This window comes from Octopus sinensis, linkage group LG2 (genome assembly GCF_006345805.1).
Source record: "Octopus sinensis linkage group LG2, ASM634580v1, whole genome shotgun sequence".
NCBI classification, from domain to species: Eukaryota; Metazoa; Mollusca; class Cephalopoda; order Octopoda; family Octopodidae; genus Octopus; species Octopus sinensis.
In genome coordinates, this window is record NC_042998.1 from 31,284,865 (window position 1) to 31,304,768 (window position 19,904).

Here is a 19,904-nt window from a genome sequence, read left to right on the forward strand (position 1 = left end):
TTGATCAGACCATGTGTATATATATATAAATATATATAGTCAATTCAAATAAACAAACAATTAAAAGAACAGCAAAAAACGTATCTGAGGACATGCACAAGAAATATATTAATTGGATGCTTGATGAAGGGGGAGAGATGTTGTTACCGTTTTGAGCATAGCTCTTCGTCAGAAACAGAAAAGTCCAGAGAGAAAAAGAAACAGAAATAAGGAAAAATCACCAGCAGTCCATGAGCGGTTATATATATCTACTTGTATATGTATGAACTAGCTGACATAGTTTCCGGCAAAGTGGGGCTTATCCCTTGGTTTTGTTCTTGTAATTGTTTTGCTTGTCCAAATGCAAAGTATGTAGTCCTTAAAACGGTTTTTGTGCATTTACAGAGAAAACTGAATTGTCTTACACAGTTTTAGGCATTCCCAATAAGTTATGAATACCCAAATTGTGAAATCAGTTATGTAATAACATGAAATTAGTTACCCGATAGTGAGAATTCAAATACAGTAGCCTGAAAAGGGCTTTAATGCATTTCCAGAGTATATAAAATATAGGAGGAAATACTGAGTTATATATACTGAAATCGTGAAGCATGTTATTTAATAACAGGCTAATCAGATATGAGATAATAACAATTCAAAGTAAATAACTCTGAAAAGTGCTTTTGTGCACTCCCAGAGAATATTACCCTCAGGGGTGCTTGTGTTGGTATATTCGTGAATAAGTCACTAAGTGGATCTATTGTTTAGGAAAATACTATTTACTTGTTTAAGGGTTGTACTGGAAAAACTGCAAAAATAACTCTAACAGTTCAAATACTAAGAAATAAGTATATTCAATTTCATTTTTACCGAATAATTTAGGAAAACGAATGGGTTATTTCCCTTGGTTGTATATAAGGATCCTTTCTGGGGGAATTGGTTATTTCCCTTGTTTTTTTAAATAAAATATATTAGATATATATAAGAATCTCTTCCAGGGGCCCTATTATCAATTTTTTCAACAATCTAAGTATGCCATAAGATTTCCAGACATCAGTTCTACTCATGTGTCAATTTTCATCAAAATTGATGTAGGAGAAGTTAGCTAACAACTCCACAAACACACCAACAGATAAAATTTCCCACATATGTAATAGATTTAGTACCATTTTGGGAGATAAGAATAAAGGGAAGATCCATAGCTACTGAGCTGTGACCTGCCTAAATATAATAATCCATAAGAATAAACAACAAGCAGACTTGAGTATGCACCTGCATACATATATATATCTCCTCAAATATGCATATGAATACACATACCTGCACATTCTGCACACATGGATACTGATTAAACAAGAAGTGATGAACATAATGTAACAAAATATTTAGTCTTGATGCTCGGTATTTTGAGGTCAATTCCTCATATGGTCAACCCTGTTTCATATCATTCTGGGGTATATAGAATAAGTACCAGTTATACACTAGTTCAGCTCAATTGATTATACCCCTCTTCTGTAAATTTATTCTAGTGTAAAATGTAGGTGCATTTTCTTTCTAATTTTTTGTATATGAGTGGGTGCTGAAAAGTTCTTGGCTTTGAATAAAAGAAAATGCAGGAGGATCAGTTAATGATGGTTTTATTCAACAACATATTCCTTTCTCAGATTCAAACACTTATTGCAGCAATACTTTAGTTTTTCTAAGCTCTGTAAGAGAACTTGGAAGATTGGGCCTCCAACTGGGCCTTTCATGATACCCTTAAAGCCAGGAACTTTGCAACACTCTCTTATAATTTTTGAAAATTTATCTTACTAAATTTATTACTTTCAGGTGTCATGTGTACTGGTGGTCGAGAGTACAAAGCTTGTGGACCTGCAAACCCACAAACATGCAGAGATATAAGTACTACTCATATAAATGATAATGGAACATTTTGCATTGAAGGATGCTATTGTCCAGAGGGTCAAGTTGAAGATGGTAAGATATTTAAAGTTTTTTTTTCTTAAGGTTGACTATTAATTGTTTCTTTGGATTTCAATTTCTTTTCTTTATTGATTGATTTTGTATATTTTTGCTCACTTAACAAACAATAATATATGAAAAAAACATGTATTATGTCTATTTTTTCTGGTTATGTAAATGATGACAAATACATCATCATCATCATCATTATTATTTAATGTCCGCTTTCCATGCTGGCATGGGTTGGATGGTCCAACAGGAGCTGGCTTGGCAGAAGGCTGCGCCAGGCTTCAGTGTCTGTTTTGGCATAGCTTTTATGGCTGGATGCCCTTTCTAACATCAACCATTCTGCTGAGTGCATTTTTATGTGGCACCAGCACAGGTGAGGTCAGTTTTGGCATGGTTTTTACTGCTGGATTGCCCTTCCAAATGCTAACCACTTTACAGTGTAAACTGGATGCTTTTTATGTGGCACTAGCACATGCAGGGTCACCAAGTAACTTGCAAGAAGCATAATGTTAACTGGTCTTCCATAAAATCTATGATAATAATACAAAAGTTCAAAGTTTGTATTATTAATTTCAAGAGTAAGGCAGTGACATGGCAAAATTGTTAACACCCTGCACAAAATGCTTTGTGACACTTCATCCGTCTTTATGTCCTGAGTTCAAGTTCCACTGAAGTTGACTTTGCCTTTCATCCTTTCAGTGTCAATAAAATAGGTACTAGTTGAGCATTGGGGATGATGAGTTTTGGAATTCTTCCAAAAATTCAGGCCTTGTGCTTACAGGAGAAAGGATTATTAAATTTCAAGAATTTTTTGGCTGAGTCTTGTGAAGGTCATGTTGACCATATGTGGTGTTGATAGTGGTGGGGGTAATAGAAGCAAGATTAGAATAATCAATGAGAAATTTAGTGTACAGGTTCATAAGAACCCTTTTCTTTTTATTGGAAGTCTTGGGATTAATTGTATAGACATTCATGAGTGATTATTCCTGGGAACTTTTAGATGTTTATTGTAAAATTTAGAGTTAAAAACCTAACTATGAACTGGAAGGAAACCAAAATACTGGTCAGTAGTAGAGGGAGGACAACAATTTACTGCCTTCTTATTAATGGCTCACTTCTAAATGTAGATGTAGAGTACACAGTAACTCAATGCTGTTCATTAATTACATGAAAGATGTATTGACATCCTTGGAAAATTGATATAGAACTATAGCATGATATAATTACATAGTGGAAAATTCATTTTTAGTCATTTAAGAAAATAGAAAATTGTTACATTGGCCTTCTGTTTGTTCCTTAATTGTACAGTCTGTTAGAAAATGTCAAAAAGTTTTGTCAGACCTCTGCAAAATAGTTACTGATACAATTCCACTCTATCTCACACATGCAATGAATTGTGTCAGTGACTTGGTCACAGAAATGCAGTAAAAGTTTTAGAATCAGCATCATCATCCTCATTTAACATCCATTTTCTCATGCTGGCACAGGTTGGACAGTTTGATTGGAGCTTGCAAGGCCAGGAGCTACACCAGGTTCCATTGCTTGCTTTTGGCATGGTTTCCATAGCTGGATGTCTTCCTAATTCCAACCACTTTACAGAGTGTGCTCGTTGCATTTTATGTGGTTCCATCACCAGTGCCTTTTTACATGGTACCAACATGAAAATCTAACATGTGTTTCAGTTTCAAATAAATAAAACTCAGAAATATGACTTTAGCTGTTGTCATAAAAATGAAGGTTAAGGATTTCTGAAATAGAAGTAATAAATACATTATGCTGCTGTATTGATATCTTTGCGGCTGGATATAGATTTAATGAAAGTGTAGTGGTTTCTGTGGAATACTTTGCCTATTGGTAACACTGGATATATTCTTCTGTACAAATGGTAAGTTGCATGAGGCTGTACCATGAAGGATTAGTATAAAACAGCGCTTCCCAACTTTTTCACAGTGCTTCCCACCATTTGAGCGTGGTCATTGCCAGTGCTGCCTGATTGGCTCCCGTGCCGATGGTGTGTAAAAAGCACCATTCAAGCATAGTTGATACCAGTACCACCTGGCTGGCCCTCATGCCAGTGGCATGTAAAAAGCACCCACTACAATCTAGGAGTGGTTGGCATTAGGAAGGGCATCCAGCTGTAGAAAGTTTGCCAGATCGGATTGGAGCCTGGTGCAGCCCTCTGGCTTGCCAGCCCTCAGTCAAACCGTCCAACCCATGCCAGAATGGAAATCGGACATTAAACGATGATGATGATGATGACAATGATGTTCCTAACAGTGGTTCCCAACCCTTTTATTTAAGTGAGTTTTCTCATGGACCCCTTTTAATATGCTTATCCTTATGTATATACAAATGAAATTTTGAATTCATTTCACGGATGTTCAGTACTACTTTTGCAGACCTTCAGGGGTCTGTGGATCACAGGTTGGGAATTACTGGTGTAGAATATCTTTCACAAGTGTAAAAAAATGGGGTGAGGGAGTGATAAAAAAATGGGGTGATGCTTTATGTGTGGAACACTAATTTATGTGTAAGTCTGTAGCTGTGTGGTAAGAAGTTTACTTCCCAACCACATGATTTCAGGTTCAGTCTCACTGTGTTCATAACAAACATTAAATATCTTACAGGTGATAAATGCATACCTAAAACAGAATGCCCATGTCTAGATGAGGAAAATATATATCCATCTGGAACATTCATTATTAAGAATAATTGCAAAAATTGGTAAGTTTGTATTGAAGAATCTTTACTGTATATTAAACTCAAGATTTTATAAAGAAAGAAATATTAAAATTCTACTTTGTGAGGTTTCTTGCTTTAACCCTTTAGCATTTAAATTGACCACATGCAGCCCAAATATTTTACCTCTTTTATGTTCAAACTTGTCAGATCCAGCCACTCACACCTACCTGACAATGTCATTCTTAAATTAAACAATCACATCATCAAAATCTATGAGACAATGCATGATGAACTCAAAAGAATGTGAATAAATATGTATTACATTTGATGGATTAATCTGAATGCTAAAGAGTTAAAGAAACATAGTCATGTAGTCATTCAAGGAATATTGTTGTAAATGAGGATATGAAATTATCCAAAGATCAAAGGTAAACTAAATGTCAAATTTGTTGCTGTTGTTTAATTAATTAGCGTAACTGAAATTATACATGTTTACTTAATTCTTATCTACTTGCAAGCTTTCCTTTTTTTATTCTTCTTATTTATTAATTCTATGCAGTTTTTTAAAATCAAAATATCGATCTTATTATTGCTTTTTAATTATAATTTTTAAATTCAGTAGTTAATTAAAAAGTGGATACTATTTATTACTTAATTGATAATTTTATTAGCAATTTTATTTTGGGGGCACAGTTTCTTTCACTGGCTGGAATTATGTTTTAATTCTTTCCTTTTTTCCCATTCTGGCAAATACCAAAGTGATGAAAATTTATTGAACTTTAATAGGTTCTGTGGAGCTCTTTGAACTTTTCTTAGGATATTTAGCACACCTAGAGTTTGCCAGTGTGCCTTCATGCTTGCACAAAGTTGATCCTTATGTTGGAGTTGACTTTGCTCAAATCTTTGAAATGACAAGCAGGACTAGGAGCAGGTCCTGTGTTCTGATGCTTTGTTTTCCCAGGATGAAAAGGGAATATTGCATTGCTTCAGATTATCTTTTAGTATATCTTTGAAGTGCAAGAGTGGCCTTCCAACTGACCTTTTCGTTGGGAATTGGCAAAAGAGAAGTTGTTCTGGAATTCTAACATCATTCACATGTAAGAGATGACCTGACCATCTAAGCTGTATTTTGATGAGGATGGTTTCAATACTTGATATGCTGCATTTTGTTAGCACTTCACTGTTACAGATAAATATATATACAGGGTGCGGTGAGTAAACTGTTGTCTTAATTATGCAAAAAGGAAAATAACACTGACATCTCATTTTAACAGATATATTTACGAAAATTACACAAAAATATCTTGAAATACTAAAGAGTAAATTTATTCAATAAAATCGCCATTGACTTCAAACATGGCTTCCAGATGACATCGGAATCTCCTGCAACTCTTCTGGACGGTTTCCTTATTTAAGTTGGTGAATGCTGCCATAATCCTAACATTCAGTTCATCTTTGGTGTTACAAGGCGTTTTGTTGCTCTCTCGCTCAACTGTACCCAATGCATAATCTTCAAGGGGGTTGCAGTGTGGGGAGTTAGGTGGCCAGATGTTAGGGGTGATGTCACAGAATTTGTTTGACAGCCATGACTTGGCTCTCCTGCTTCTGTGGCATGGTGCAGAGTCCTGTTCCCAGACCTAGGGTCTTCCAGCAGCCACCCTGTTGACCTAGGGCAGCACTACCTTCTCCAAGCACTTGATGTAGGCTCCTGTGTTGAGTGTGAGGCTGTGTGGTAAAATGAATGGAGGCATAACATTGCTATCATTCCAAACACCATGATGTTGACTGGATGTTTGATTTTTATCACTCTAAGTACATGTCTGCAGATTGACACCCAAGCACTCTGAAATGTTTGTATTGGAGCTTCTGGTGCGAATGCCAAGTATACAGCATGTCATTTCCAAATTTCTGGCAGAGTGAATTGCGTCATGTTGCTGTTTTTCTCACAGACGGTGTGCCCAACTGACCCTTCTATACTGTGTAGTTGAAAAATAAAAAACAAACATTGTGCTTGCATGAAATAAAAAATATATGATGGTGACAATTTACCCATTGCACTCTGTATATATTAAGGTTAGAGTACTCATGGGTGCTGGTGTTCTAAGAAGACATCCATGTTAAGTTGGATATAAGAATTGGTATTAATACTGCTTCCATTGCTAATAATTAATTTTTAACAAGCCTGCTGGCTATTTGTGACATCAATGTCTAGAAAGAACCTGATACTTTATATGTTGTAGCAGTGAGATTTGACTGGAATGCAGTGATCAGATACCTCCCACTGATGATTTTCAGTAGGATGAAATCCTACAAGATGGGAGTTCCAGTGCCATGACAGGTGGTTCACATCTGCCATGATCTATATGTGTGCTTTTAAGTTGGATATTAAGATTACTGTTTCCATCACTAATAATTAATTCATATTAGGTGGTGAGCTGGCAGAATTGTTAGCAAGCTGGGCAGAATGCTTGGCAACATTTCATTCACCCTTACATTCTGAGTTCAAATTCCATCAAGATTGACTTTATCTTTCATCTTTTAGGGGTTGGTAAAATAAGTACCAGTTGATCACTGGGGTTGATGTAACTGACCTATCCCTTTCACGAAATTGCTGGCCTTGTGCCAAAATTTGAACTCAATAATTAATATATATATGTATGTGTATGTGTGTGTGTTTGTATCAACCTAATTTGTTGACTAATGAATTGATAATAAAGTAACTTATTTAAGCTTTGATACTATTACGTTCAAAATCAAACTTGGTGGTATCTTACAAAACCTGCCATAAATCTCGTGAATAAGCATGCAGTAATTTAGATCAGTGGTTTCCAAACTTTTTTAGGTTGCCACCCCCTTGACACCCAGGCCACATTCCTAGTGCCCCAACCCCATCTAACCATCACAAAAATAGACCTCTTTCTGAAGCAAATTCAAAGCAGCTGTATTTCACAAATTAAACTTAACCTTATGAACCTATTATTTTGTTGTTTTTACATTGTTGCCCCACATTTTACATGAATCACTACCCCATTATCTCCCCAATTTTCTTCAATGCCCCTTGGAACTTTCCACTACCCCCAGGGGTGCAATATCGTCCACTTTGGGAACCACTGATTTTAATTACAATCTCAATAAAATTTATGTTAGTATATAACTTATTTCTCATTATAAATAAAAATCATTTTCTTTCTGGAGCAAGCACACAAATGATGAAAATACATCATACTTTAAATAGGTTCTGTGGAACTTTCTGGATATTTCTTTTTAGAGTATTTAATAATTTGACAAAAGTGTCCTTCATCACCATTTAACGTCCATCTTCCATGCTAGTTTGGTTTGATAAGTTCCAATGGTTTGACAAGATCCAATGTGTCTAAGGACTGCATCATGCTATAATGTTTCTAAAGCTGGATGTCCTTTCTAATGGCAACCACTTTACAAAGTGTACTGAGTGTTTTTTCTCTAGTTGCTGATCCTAGTGAGGTTGCCAAGTAGCCCACTAGACAAGACTCCCTAAATATTATTGTTTTAATAAATGTTTTCTGATGGCAAACACTTGTTTTCTACCACCCAAAAATCCTAAACATTAGCTTTATCTATCCAACAGCTAAAACTGTTATAGATGTCTTTTTTAATTGTCACACTTCTGCCTCCCACAAATCCTTGATTCTTTTGAATATATGTTGAAATACACAGGAGGTGTTGGAAAGTTGATTGCACAAGCTTTTAACATACATTCAGTTGTATTGAAAGAAAGAGAAGGTGTCGGGTGTTCATCATCATCATTTAATGTCCATTGTTCATGCTGGCATAGGTTGGATGGTTTGACTGGGCTGGCATGCTGGAAGACTGTGCCAGGCTCCAGTCTGATTTGGCATGGTTTTCTATGGCTGGATGCCCTTCCTAACCTCAACCACTCCGAGAGTGTAATGGTGCTTTTACATGCTGGTGGCATGGGTGCCATTTGAGTGATACTTGTATCTACCACAACTGCAATTTTGTTTGGCTTGATGGATCTTGATGGGTCTATTGGATAATATAATCAGTAGAGCACTGAACTACATGTAGTAGTGGTGGTGGTGGTGGTGGTGTACAGGAGCATGCACTGTTACAGTGCATTGCTGCACCCATCATTTGTTAGTGATTCCTTACTGCTGGTGGATGATACCTGTGTACCACTCAGTGACAATCCTTCAACCCCTGGATCTGTTTGAGTAGCTGTTGCTGATGAAGGTATTACAAGGTCAGTTTGCAAATCCAACCTCATCCCCTTTTAATTGACTCTTATGACACAGTAGAAATGTTGGGTCTATTCTTTGACATGCTGGTCCACACACATCACAATGGACAATATACCTCATATTTAATTATATCGTTTTATGTTTTGAGTTCCAATCCAGTTGGAGCTAATCTTTCCTAATCATCTTTTCTAGCTTTTCCAGATTGATAAAACATTTAAAAAGTTACTGACACAGTGTAAATGATGCTATGACATGTATAATAATCCATATTTGTTTTATTTTATACCATTATAAAATATAGCACTTGTAAAGCTGGAAACCTGATTTGTGTAACTTGTAACTGTACACTTGACCAGTACCAATGTAGTGATGGAGAATGTATTAACAAAACTAAAGTTTGTGATGGAGTTTATGACTGCAATTTAGCAGATGATGAAGATGACTGTGGTGAGCATTAAATTTTGCAATTTTACCAAATTCATATTTTCAATCTTATACCATTGTTAGGTTTTGCTTCAAAGCATTTTTGTTTGTGTTATATGAATGGCTGTTTTTTAGGTTTGCAAAACATAGCACAAACAAAAATGTTTGTGCTATACGCATGACTGCATAGAAGTTGGAAAATAGAATGGATGAAAAATGTTTGGGGAGTTTTTATACCTGCTAGTAACAAAATGTTTCATTCACTCTGCAAATTTGCCATCATCGTTGTCATCATCACCATCTCAGCATCATCATCATCATCATAATGCGTCCCCCCCCCCAGCTACACTAGTGTTTGATGTAAACCTTTCCAGTCCACCTGAACATACCATACCCTTGAATTGTTATACATAGTTGCAGGCATGGATGTGTAGTAAGAAGCCTGCTTCCCAACCATATGATTTTGGGTTCAGTCTCACTGTGTGGCCCTTTGGGCGAGTGCCTTCTGCTATAGCCTTGGACCAATCAAAGTGCTGTCAGTGCATTTGGTAGATGAAAATGGAAGAAGGCCATTGAATATGTGTGTGCATGTGTGTGTATGTGTGTGTGTGTTTATGCATGTGCACTTTTGTATGTATCTTTGTGGTTGTCTACTACCATCACCATCACCACCACCTCCACCTTACAACTCATATTTCTTTGTTTATGTCATTGTAACTTAGTGGCTCTGCAAAAAGTGATTGACACAATAAATATAAGGCTTAAAAATAAGTCTAGGGTTGATTTGTTCGACTAAACCATTCAAGGTGATGTCTCAGCATGGCCACAGTCCAATGACTGAAACAGACCAAATATAAAAGATATCCCACTTAAAGTAATGTTCGTATTCTGTATACAGTAAGTCTGCAAAATTATTTGTTCAAACATTTTTATCCCAGGTTTTTCCCTTTATTAACTCTCAGCACAACAAGTTGCTTTCATGTTTTATCTTCTCTTTCTATCTGTTGTAATATGACAATACTTCAGCCAGTTAATTTTATCCATTCTAATCAAAGATTTTGCATAAAAGCAAACCTGATGCATTAAAGGTTTATGGTTTAGGAATAACTGGAGACCAGTGATTTGACTTTGCTGGTTTTTACAAAACTTATTTGGAATGGGTTTTAGCACAGAAGCATTCTGGCAGTTAGAAAATTTTGTTTTTATTTTAAACTAGCAGCATCACCCGGCGTTGCTCGGGTTTGTAAGGGAAATAACTATATAAGCATTTTTAGAGATGTAAAGTATAATAGCCATCTCAATATGGCTAACCACAAAGGGGGTGGTGTTACTGTAGCTTTTTACGTTCTGAGATTTAATAATAAATTTTTAGAGAGTTACTTCCCTTATATATGCCAAAAATGCATTAAAATGGGAAAAATTGATGGTAATTTTTTTTTTAAATCGTAGACTCATCGTAGATGCGCGCTAATACCCAGAAGGGCTCAATATGAATTACGATTATAAGATACCTGGTTTTGGTTAAACTGCACCGCAAAATGTGGGAGTAGTTAGGAAACAAAATCGTAGGAGACAGACAGCACACAACCCCTCTTTTATATATAAAGATATCAACTAACCAGTTTTTACTAGCTGATCATGAACCAAAAATTCAGTATAAAGATGCTCATAATTACTAAGAGTAAAAACTGAATAGAGCTACAGTTTTCAATGTCAGTTTAATAGATATTTTCTTTTACTAACAATAATAATGTTACCATGTATTACTATTTCATTATGTATTTATATGTCTTGTAAAAAGAAAAAGAGATTAACCCATATTTTAACTATTTCATTTTCATCCCAGTTACATCATCATCATCATCATCATCATCATCATCGATGTTCCCTTCTATGCTTGTGTGGGTTAGACAGTTCATCATTGCTTGAGTCAGTTCAGTTCTTATTCAGAAGATACTGCTCTCCTTGATGGGTCAGAACACTGTCTTGCTCACACATTTCATTTTTGATTTGGTTTCTGAATGCTCTCCCCAAAAACCACATTACTCTTTTACTGTTTTCAGTCATTTGAGTGTGGCCATGCTGGAACATCGCCTTTAGTCGAGCAAGTCAACCCCAGGACTTATTATTTGTAAGCCTAGTACTTATTCTATTGGTCTCTTTTGCCGAACCGCTAAGTTACAGGGATGTAAACACACCAGTGTCGGTTGTCAAGTGATGTTGGGGGGACAAATATAGACATACAAACACACACACACGCACACACACACATACACACACACACACACATATATATACATATATATGACAGGCTTCTTTCAGTTTCCATCTACCAAATCCACTCACAAGGCTTTGGTCGGCCCAAGGCTATAGTAGAAGACACTTGCCCAAGGTGCCACACAGTTGGACTCAACCCGGAACCATGTTGTTGGTAAGCAAGCTACTCACCACACACATTTCATCAAGGAATCCACACCAATGAAGTTATCATGTCCTTGAAAAGAATTATTTACTTATTGAATGTAAATCGTTGAATGTTCTCCAGAATTTTCTTTGGTATAGAGGATCTTAACAGGCTGATGAAGTAATAAAAAACAGACTCCTAACCCTGCCATAATATGCACATAGTTAATTTGCCTGATTTGAATTGTTGACAAAGGTTTCACTTTAATGAATGCATAAAAATATAAAAAGTTTTACATTGGTAGCACCAACTACTATATATATTCATTAAGGAGCACCAGACTATGACAATGTTTTTGCCAATGTCTTCAGTAGAACTATATTGGTGTGTTTATGTCCCATAACCTAGCTGTTTGGCAAAAGAGACTGATAGAATAAATACTAGGCTTACAAAGAATGTCCTGAGGGTTGATTTCTTGACTAAAAGTAGTGCTCCAGCATGGCCACAGCCAATTGACTGTAATAGTAAGTCATTTTTGAAGAATCCAAATCTAGTTATTCTTTTAATGGTAGTAAACTAGGATTAGCTGGGAAAGATATTTATGCTTTAAACAGAGTTCCTTTTTACATATACAGAGAAAATGGTTGTCAGATTTTAGTTTTCTTTAATGTTCATTTTATATATTTGCTCAAATGCTGGTAAATATAAAATGAAACCATATTTGCTGTTTCATCCCAATTTATTTACCATTAAAATTAAATAAAATTCAAATTTAGTGATGATAACTATATAGCTATGATTTCAATTATGTATTATTCTACAGTATCAACCACTGTGAAGTACACCACCTATGTATCAACTACAGAATCTACTATTGTTACACAAACAACAGGTGAGCAAATACAATCTTCTTTGGTTATTTATACAAGTTTCCATTGAATTTCAAACATAATTCATCATCATCATCATCATCATACGTCCACTTTCCATGCTAGCATGGGTTGGATGATTTGACTGAGGTCTGGCGAACCAGACTCCAATCTGATCTGGCAGAGTTTCTACAGCTGGATGCCCTTCCTAACAACTACCACTCTGAGAGTGTAGTGGGTGCTTTTACGTGCCACTGGCACGAGGGCCAGTTTGGTGGTACTGGCAATGGCCATGCTCAAATGGTGCTTTTTATGTGCCACCTGCACAGGAGCCAGTCCAGCGGCACTGGCAACGACTTCGCTCGAATGTTTCACATGCCACCAGCACAAGTGCTAGTAAGGCGACGCGATAATGATCATGTTCGAATGGTGTGTTTAACGTGCCATTGGCACGAAGGCCAGCTTCTTGCTCTGGCAACGATCTCACTCGTATGGTACTCTTAGCGCTTTAAACATAATTCATGTTGAAATTAACCTTGTGATGATGAATATTTCTCATCATTACATAGTTTCTCCTCACAAATAGTATTCAAACTTTAGCATTGCATTATGTGCCTTATAAACCATTTCAGAACTGATATCTAGAGTCATTTGCTGTGAAGATATGTGCACAAAACGTATACTAAATGTAATTTTTATAATAAATACATTTTCTAAACTGTGTAAATGCATTGAGAATGGATGAGTGTTGGCAGTTGTGAATGGCTGGAAGGATTGACAAGTCATTAATGTGAGCTTATGTAGAATATCAGTACTTATCTATAGATAAGTACTGATATTCTAGATATAAGTACTGAAACAGTTTATAAGGCACATAATGCAATGCTAAAGTTTGAATTGTATTTACGAGGAAAAACTATGTAAGGAATATTCATCATCACAAGGTTAATTTAAACATGAATTATATTTCAAATTGAATTGAAAAAAATGTAGACAGTATATTTGCTATATAATAAAAATGTTTATTTACAAATGTTTTCAAAATTTAGTATTTGAACCTCTACTGTTTCAAGTATTGATGTGTTGGGCAGCATGTATGAAAATATTTGCTTATGAAAAATATATTAATTCATCCATCAGTGTCAATGATGACCAAAGATGTCACATGGGAGAAAAAGACGGCATTGTTTGTCCAGCTGTGGCCAATCAGTTTGATGTGTACTTGCAAGGCTCTACTGTAGGTCAAACACTTGTGGTCTGCTAGGACTGAAGACAAGGAATTGGCTCTAGACTTACACAATTTTCTTTGTGCTCCTGCAATTCTGTTCTGTTTCTAGGAGGTTGTATCCCTGTTGGTGCAGCTTTGCCAGGCAAGGCAGTCTTGTGCTTGTATTTCCCAGGCATCAGGGTTGATATCAAAGCTCTTCAGTGAGGCTTTGAATGGGTCCTTGAAGCACCTTTTCTGTCCACCTTGTGAGCACTTGCCTTCCACTAGTTAGCTGTAAAGCAGTCTCTTGAGGAGTTGTGTGTCAGGCATTCAAACACAGTGGCCTGCCCACTTTACTTGTGCTCTCCTCAGCAGTGTGTAAGCATATAGCAGATAAGCTCAACAGCGGCTTTCTGTGTTTCTGGGACTTTGTCTTGCCAGCTGATTTTCAGCAGCGTTCTCAGACAGTTCATGTGGAGTCAGTTGAGCTTTTTGGTGAAAAATATGGTTACACTTGCATGATAATGGTGAAGTGGTTGGTCAGAGAAGTGGAGTGTGACAGGTGGATGATAAGTCAGTAGTTGGTTATTAATTAATAAGAAAGCTAGCAGAACCAGTAGAGAGATTGGGAAAAGAAAAATGTTTTGTGTTGTTTGTTTTGACTCTTTACATTCTGAGTTCAAACTGGACCAAGTTCACCTTGCCTTTCACTCCTCCAAGGTTGATAAAGTACCAATCCTGTAATGGGAGTGAAGTATCAACTAATCCCCTTTTTTCAAAATTGTTGGTTTTGTGCTCAAATATGAAGCCATTATTTGGCAGTCATTGGCTGTAACTGATACAAGTTGTGTTGAAATGATGATGGCAGTGAGATATTGAACCCTTTGTCTATGGACCAAGAGCTAAACTGCATCACCCCTGTTACCCAGTCAGAAAATATGACTGTTTTGAATAATTTTTTTTTGTCTCCATGAATATTTGAAATGAAGGGGATAAATTATGAGACAGAGATCTTGAAAGGTTGAGCTGAAGTTACTTTTGATTGGAAGATAAACAAAAATCAGCTGTCTTATTTCCAATATAGAAAAAATATCCTGATGAAGCAAATACAAATCAAGGTAAATGCCGAGTGAAATGAAGAATTAACAGATCAGATTTTGGTTAGTTTCAAATTAAAATTCTTCACCCATCCAGGATTGGTTATAAAACTACAAATGAAAGGACACAAATGTTGTTCTTTTGGTGTGCATTGAAAGTTGGATATGAAATAATGTCAGAGCATACATTTGGAAGTGAGAATCTAAACTGCTGTCTATGGGGATGTGCAATGGGCATGTGAATCAGTAAGCTGATAGTAGCCACATAAAAAGCACTCATGCTGGTGCCATGTAAAAAATCCCTGTTCTGATGCTTCATAAAAAGCTCCCAGTAAAGTGTTTGGTGTTAGGAAGGGCATCCAATCATTGAAACCCTGCCAAAACAGACAACTGGAGCCTGGTGCAGAAAGTAAGATGAGGTTATTTAGAATGCAGGATGCAGCTATTTAGAATGACCTTTCTTAGTTTCCTTGTATATTTGAAGTTAAGATAGATTACAAACCAAAGATCTCAAAAGATTGAGTTGAATTTTCTGAATGGTTGGAAGATGTGCAAGAAAACAATTTTCTTGTTTGCAAAATATAAAAAGTATTGATTAAGCAAATAAAAATCATACAAATCAAGGGAACGTGTTGAGGTCTACAATGAGTGAATCAAAATATTTGAAGATTGGATCTTGGTCAAAGAATTTCTCTGGTGATGATTTTGATTTCTGTTTGAAAATTTTGATATGGAATTTCAGAAGAAAATTGCTATCATAATTTTAATTGCAAAACGTTATGTAAAGACTTTAATGAGTGTCATTCTGTTTTTGTTGCATTGATGTAAATATTTAATAACAAAAGTAATAGTTTATTTTAATGTTATTTTTAGCTTCCCTTTCAACACTTAGTGTTTCAACACCATTCTACACTAACATATCAACAACAGTTCCAACCAGTATGTCTACAACAGTTTCACCTAGTGTCTCTACATCATTTAGCACTATGACTACCACAACTAGTAAGTATTTAAATAGTCATTGGTTAGTATATTGAAGAAAGGATTTTGAAAATCACATATATATATATGTATATATATATATATATATATATTTCCTTTCTCATTTATGTTCCATAGTTCAATATCACCTGTATTGCCATACTATGTGTTTCAGAAATATAACAGGTAGCAATTTTTATTCTTCCAGTTCTTATGGCATTTTAGGAATTTCTAAAATTAAATACATTACTGTAGATAGTTTGTTTCTGTTTACAACAGTCTTATCCAGTGTTTCTCCATCATTTAGTACAATATCTACCCTACTATGTAAGTATTTTGAACTTTGGTGGATAATAATAAAGAAAAGGTTTGGAAATTCTCATCTTTTAATAATTTGGATTGCAACATTACATGTCACTGGGCTAATCAGTGTACTGAGCCCTATAGTATTTATTGACAGCAAGCCATAGTGTATATAGATCAGAATTGGGATTTTAGATACATGAAGCCCCTAAGCAATTTCCCAGTGTGCCTATTCCTTAATCATTTGGATTACCCTGTCAAATGTAATCCTTATTTATTCACATTATTTTGAATTAATCATGCATTATCTCATGGCTTTGAGATTTTGATGACGTGATTGTTTTGTTTTTATAATGGTATTGTGGGGTAGGTGTGAGAAGCTGAATCTTATCAGTTTGAACACAAATCAGATGGAATATTTAGGCCGGATATGGCTGATTTGAATGCGAAAGGGCTAAGACAATATAATGATGCATATTCAGTTGGATGGAAATCCTCCATCAGATTCATTAATGAGTATTAAAATGTTTGATTGACTGAACAACCTCATCATTAAGTTAATGTGTTTGTGACTAAATACTCCTCTGACATGTATCTTCATGTAGTTCTCAAACTGGCTCAATATAACACAGTATGTGATAATATAAATCTTGGAACTATTGATGCAATCTGTCTATTATGCATCTCCACAGTTTTCCTGTACTTAATATCACTCAAAACACTATGCAGCACTGTTAAGGACACTTAACCAGGATGCCATGTATCATTATCATTTAATCTTTTACTCTTTTATTTGTTTCAGTCATTAGACTGTGGTCATGCTGGGGTACTGCCTTGATGTTCACTTTTCCATGCTGGCATTGGTTGGATGGTTTGAAAAGAACTGATGAGCTGTACTTGATTTTATGTCTACTTTGGCATGATTTTATGTCTACTTTGGCATGGTCTCTCTAGCTGGAAGCCCTTCTTAACATTAACCACTTAGCAGTGAGGACAGTGCTTTTCTTGTGGCACCAGTCGGCACCAAATACCTGCAAGATAAGAACCTCATCTGAGTGGGATATAGAAGTGAAGGATAAGGAACTATCATTGAGTGACAGGAGCTGGTGTTTTGCTGAGGAGGTGAATAGATGGTTTGCTCACACAGAAAGGGAGAGAGAGAGAGAGAGAGAGAGAGAGAGAGAGAGAGAGAGAGAGAGAGAGGAGAGAGAGAGAGAGAATGACCAGGTACAAGGTGAATGTGAAACAGAAAATGACAGAGAAGTAGAAAGGGTAGCTGTATATGTAAGAGTGCACAAGGATGAGAATAGTGTGACAAATGATTAGAGATAAGGAATGAGCTGGACACAGAGGATATCAGTTCAGCAAAGAGAAAGTGAAAGAAGGAAACAGAATAACAGAGAAAATTGAAAGAGTTGGGGTCAGCAGATGAGTTGTTGCAGAAAGCTTGACAGCACCTCAATTTTACTGAAATGGATGGGTCCTCTTCAGCACCTCATATTACAATTCATCTTGGAGGATCCCCCACAGAGTGAATGATGGTACAGCTCATAGATGATACAAAGTGATGCAATATCATCATCATCATCATCATCATTTAACGTCCTTTTTCCATACTAGCATGGGTTGGACAGTTCGAACAGGGTCTGGGAAGCCAGGAGGCTGCACCAGGTTCCAGTCTGATCTGGCAGTGTTTCTACAGCTGGATGCCCTTCCTAATGCCAACGACTCGGTGAGTGTAGTGGGTGCTTTTTACGAGCCACTGGCACAAGTGCCAGAGGAGGCTGGAAACGGCCATTATTGGTTGGTGCTTTTTACGTGCCACCGGCATGGGTATCACAACTACAATTTTCATTTAATTTTTATTTTGTTGTTGATGTACTTGACTCAGTAAGTGTCCTCAAGCACAGCAGGTCGCCCTATGATCCAAGGTAAGCACAGCAGGCCGTCCTGCGATCCAAATTACTTTGGATGTGCTGAGGCTGCTATGTAAAGCTGGTGCAGGAAACAGCCATGAACTCACGGTATTTGTTGGGTCTTCGCAGTCACAGCATATCTCCAGAGGTCTCGGTCTTACGTCATTGCCTCTGTGAGGCCCAAATTTCGAAGATTATGCTTGACCACCTCATCCCATGTCTTCCTGGGTCTACCTCTACCCCTGATTCCTTCAACTGTTTGGGAGTGGCACTTCTTCACACATCTCTCCTCATCCATCTGTAGTACATGACCATACCAGCGCAAACGTCTCTCTTGCATGCCACATCCAATGCTTCCTATGTCCAGCATTTCTCTCAGGGCGCTTACACTCTGTCGTGTGTGCGTGTCACTGACAATGTTGAGGAATGATAACTTTGAAGAGTTGCTTATACCTAGGAACAATAATCAGAGAGCATTTAGTATTAAAAAGAAAGCACACAACAATATAATTAGTGACTAATGAGATATGGTTGCATTGTGATTATTGTTTGGGTTTGTCATAATTATATTTGTCTACTTTATGAATTCTCTACTAGTTGTACATTTTCTAATGTATAATATAGAGAAATACAATGTGTTAAATGGCTTCTCCTTGTTTCTCTGCATGTTTATTTTACTTTGCAGTTGAATGTGAAAATATTGATGGAATGGACAATGAGAATGTAATACCTGATAATTCAATCATACTTAATCCTCCTGGTAATTCAAGTGATATTCGACCAAGTGGAAAAGGTTGGAAAACAAGTACTATGGGGCTTAGGATTATTTATATAGATATTGGCGATGACCTTAACAACGGAGGAGAAGTTTATCTTGTGAAATCAAAGAATGTAGAAATTTATCAAGTAGAATTGCTTGGGAAAGTAAAGGTGAGTTTAATAATTGCTTGGTGTGTGTGTTTGTAAAGTTGTGAGATGTGATTTGCTCTGCTTTCTCTGCACGTGTATTTCTCCATTTACATAAAATATACTCTTGTGGTTTTTACAGGGACTTGTAACACCAGAGAGAATTCATTCTGAAATACTGACACCTACAGAGGTTTTCAGCATTAAACCTGGAACTGGAAAAACAAAGATTCAACTGACCATTGTTGCCACTACTACTGACATCCCTGTGATAGTGACTGTTTCTGTGAAGATATGTGTGAAACCAACAAGTAAGTGTGAAACTGATGATGTTAATAGCAAATACCATTTATGTATAATTGTTGCATGTCATCACGACCAATTGCATTGCAATGGAAATGGAATGGAAGAGTTGGTGAATTTAAGTTTCATTACAGTGCATGAATGTGTGAGATACATTTGGAAATATCTTCAAAACTTTAAATAGCACAAGCTGAAAGATAGGTTTATTTGCAAAAATTTATACATCTGTTGTAGTGAGAATCATTGGCATCCCTGGGGATTGGGAAATGGACTAGCTGAACTCTTATAAAGAGTTACGTATTGGTTGAGAGGAGAGGTTGAAAGGAGTTGTTGAGAGGACATTTTGCAGTCTCGCAAAGTGTGTCGTGTGAACACATTAATTTTACCTCCACTTCCTTAAATTATATATCAAACATTTGTCTAAGATATAAAAATGGCAACAAGATATTTGAAGCTTGTGTCAGATGTTAAAATTTATTTTTGATATGAAATCAAAGAAAAATATCATTAACATGGAAGACTTTATTGGCTTGCATGGTGAAGTTGCATCAACAACAGTTACAACAACAACAATGCCAACAGTTACTGGAAGTAATGTTGAAGCAGTCTGAAAATACTTCAG

The 19,904-nt window shown here is 36.3% G+C and overlaps 1 protein-coding gene across 1 annotated transcript in view; it reads left to right on the forward strand.

Moving 5' to 3' along the window:
- LOC115232619 (mucin-2-like) overlaps window positions 1-19,904 on the forward strand; it is a 94,896-nt gene that overhangs the window by 22,615 nt on the left and 52,377 nt on the right. The window contains exons 10-18 of the mRNA XM_036500727.1: window positions 1,810-1,956; window positions 4,578-4,674; window positions 9,175-9,320; window positions 12,524-12,592; window positions 13,619-13,806; window positions 13,907-14,042; window positions 15,747-15,875; window positions 18,759-19,003; window positions 19,122-19,290. Coding sequence (XP_036356620.1) covers window positions 1,810-1,956; window positions 4,578-4,674; window positions 9,175-9,320; window positions 12,524-12,592; window positions 13,619-13,806; window positions 13,907-14,042; window positions 15,747-15,875; window positions 18,759-19,003; window positions 19,122-19,290 — 1,326 coding nt within the window. The remainder of the gene's footprint in view (window positions 1-1,809; window positions 1,957-4,577; window positions 4,675-9,174; window positions 9,321-12,523; window positions 12,593-13,618; window positions 13,807-13,906; window positions 14,043-15,746; window positions 15,876-18,758; window positions 19,004-19,121; window positions 19,291-19,904) is intronic.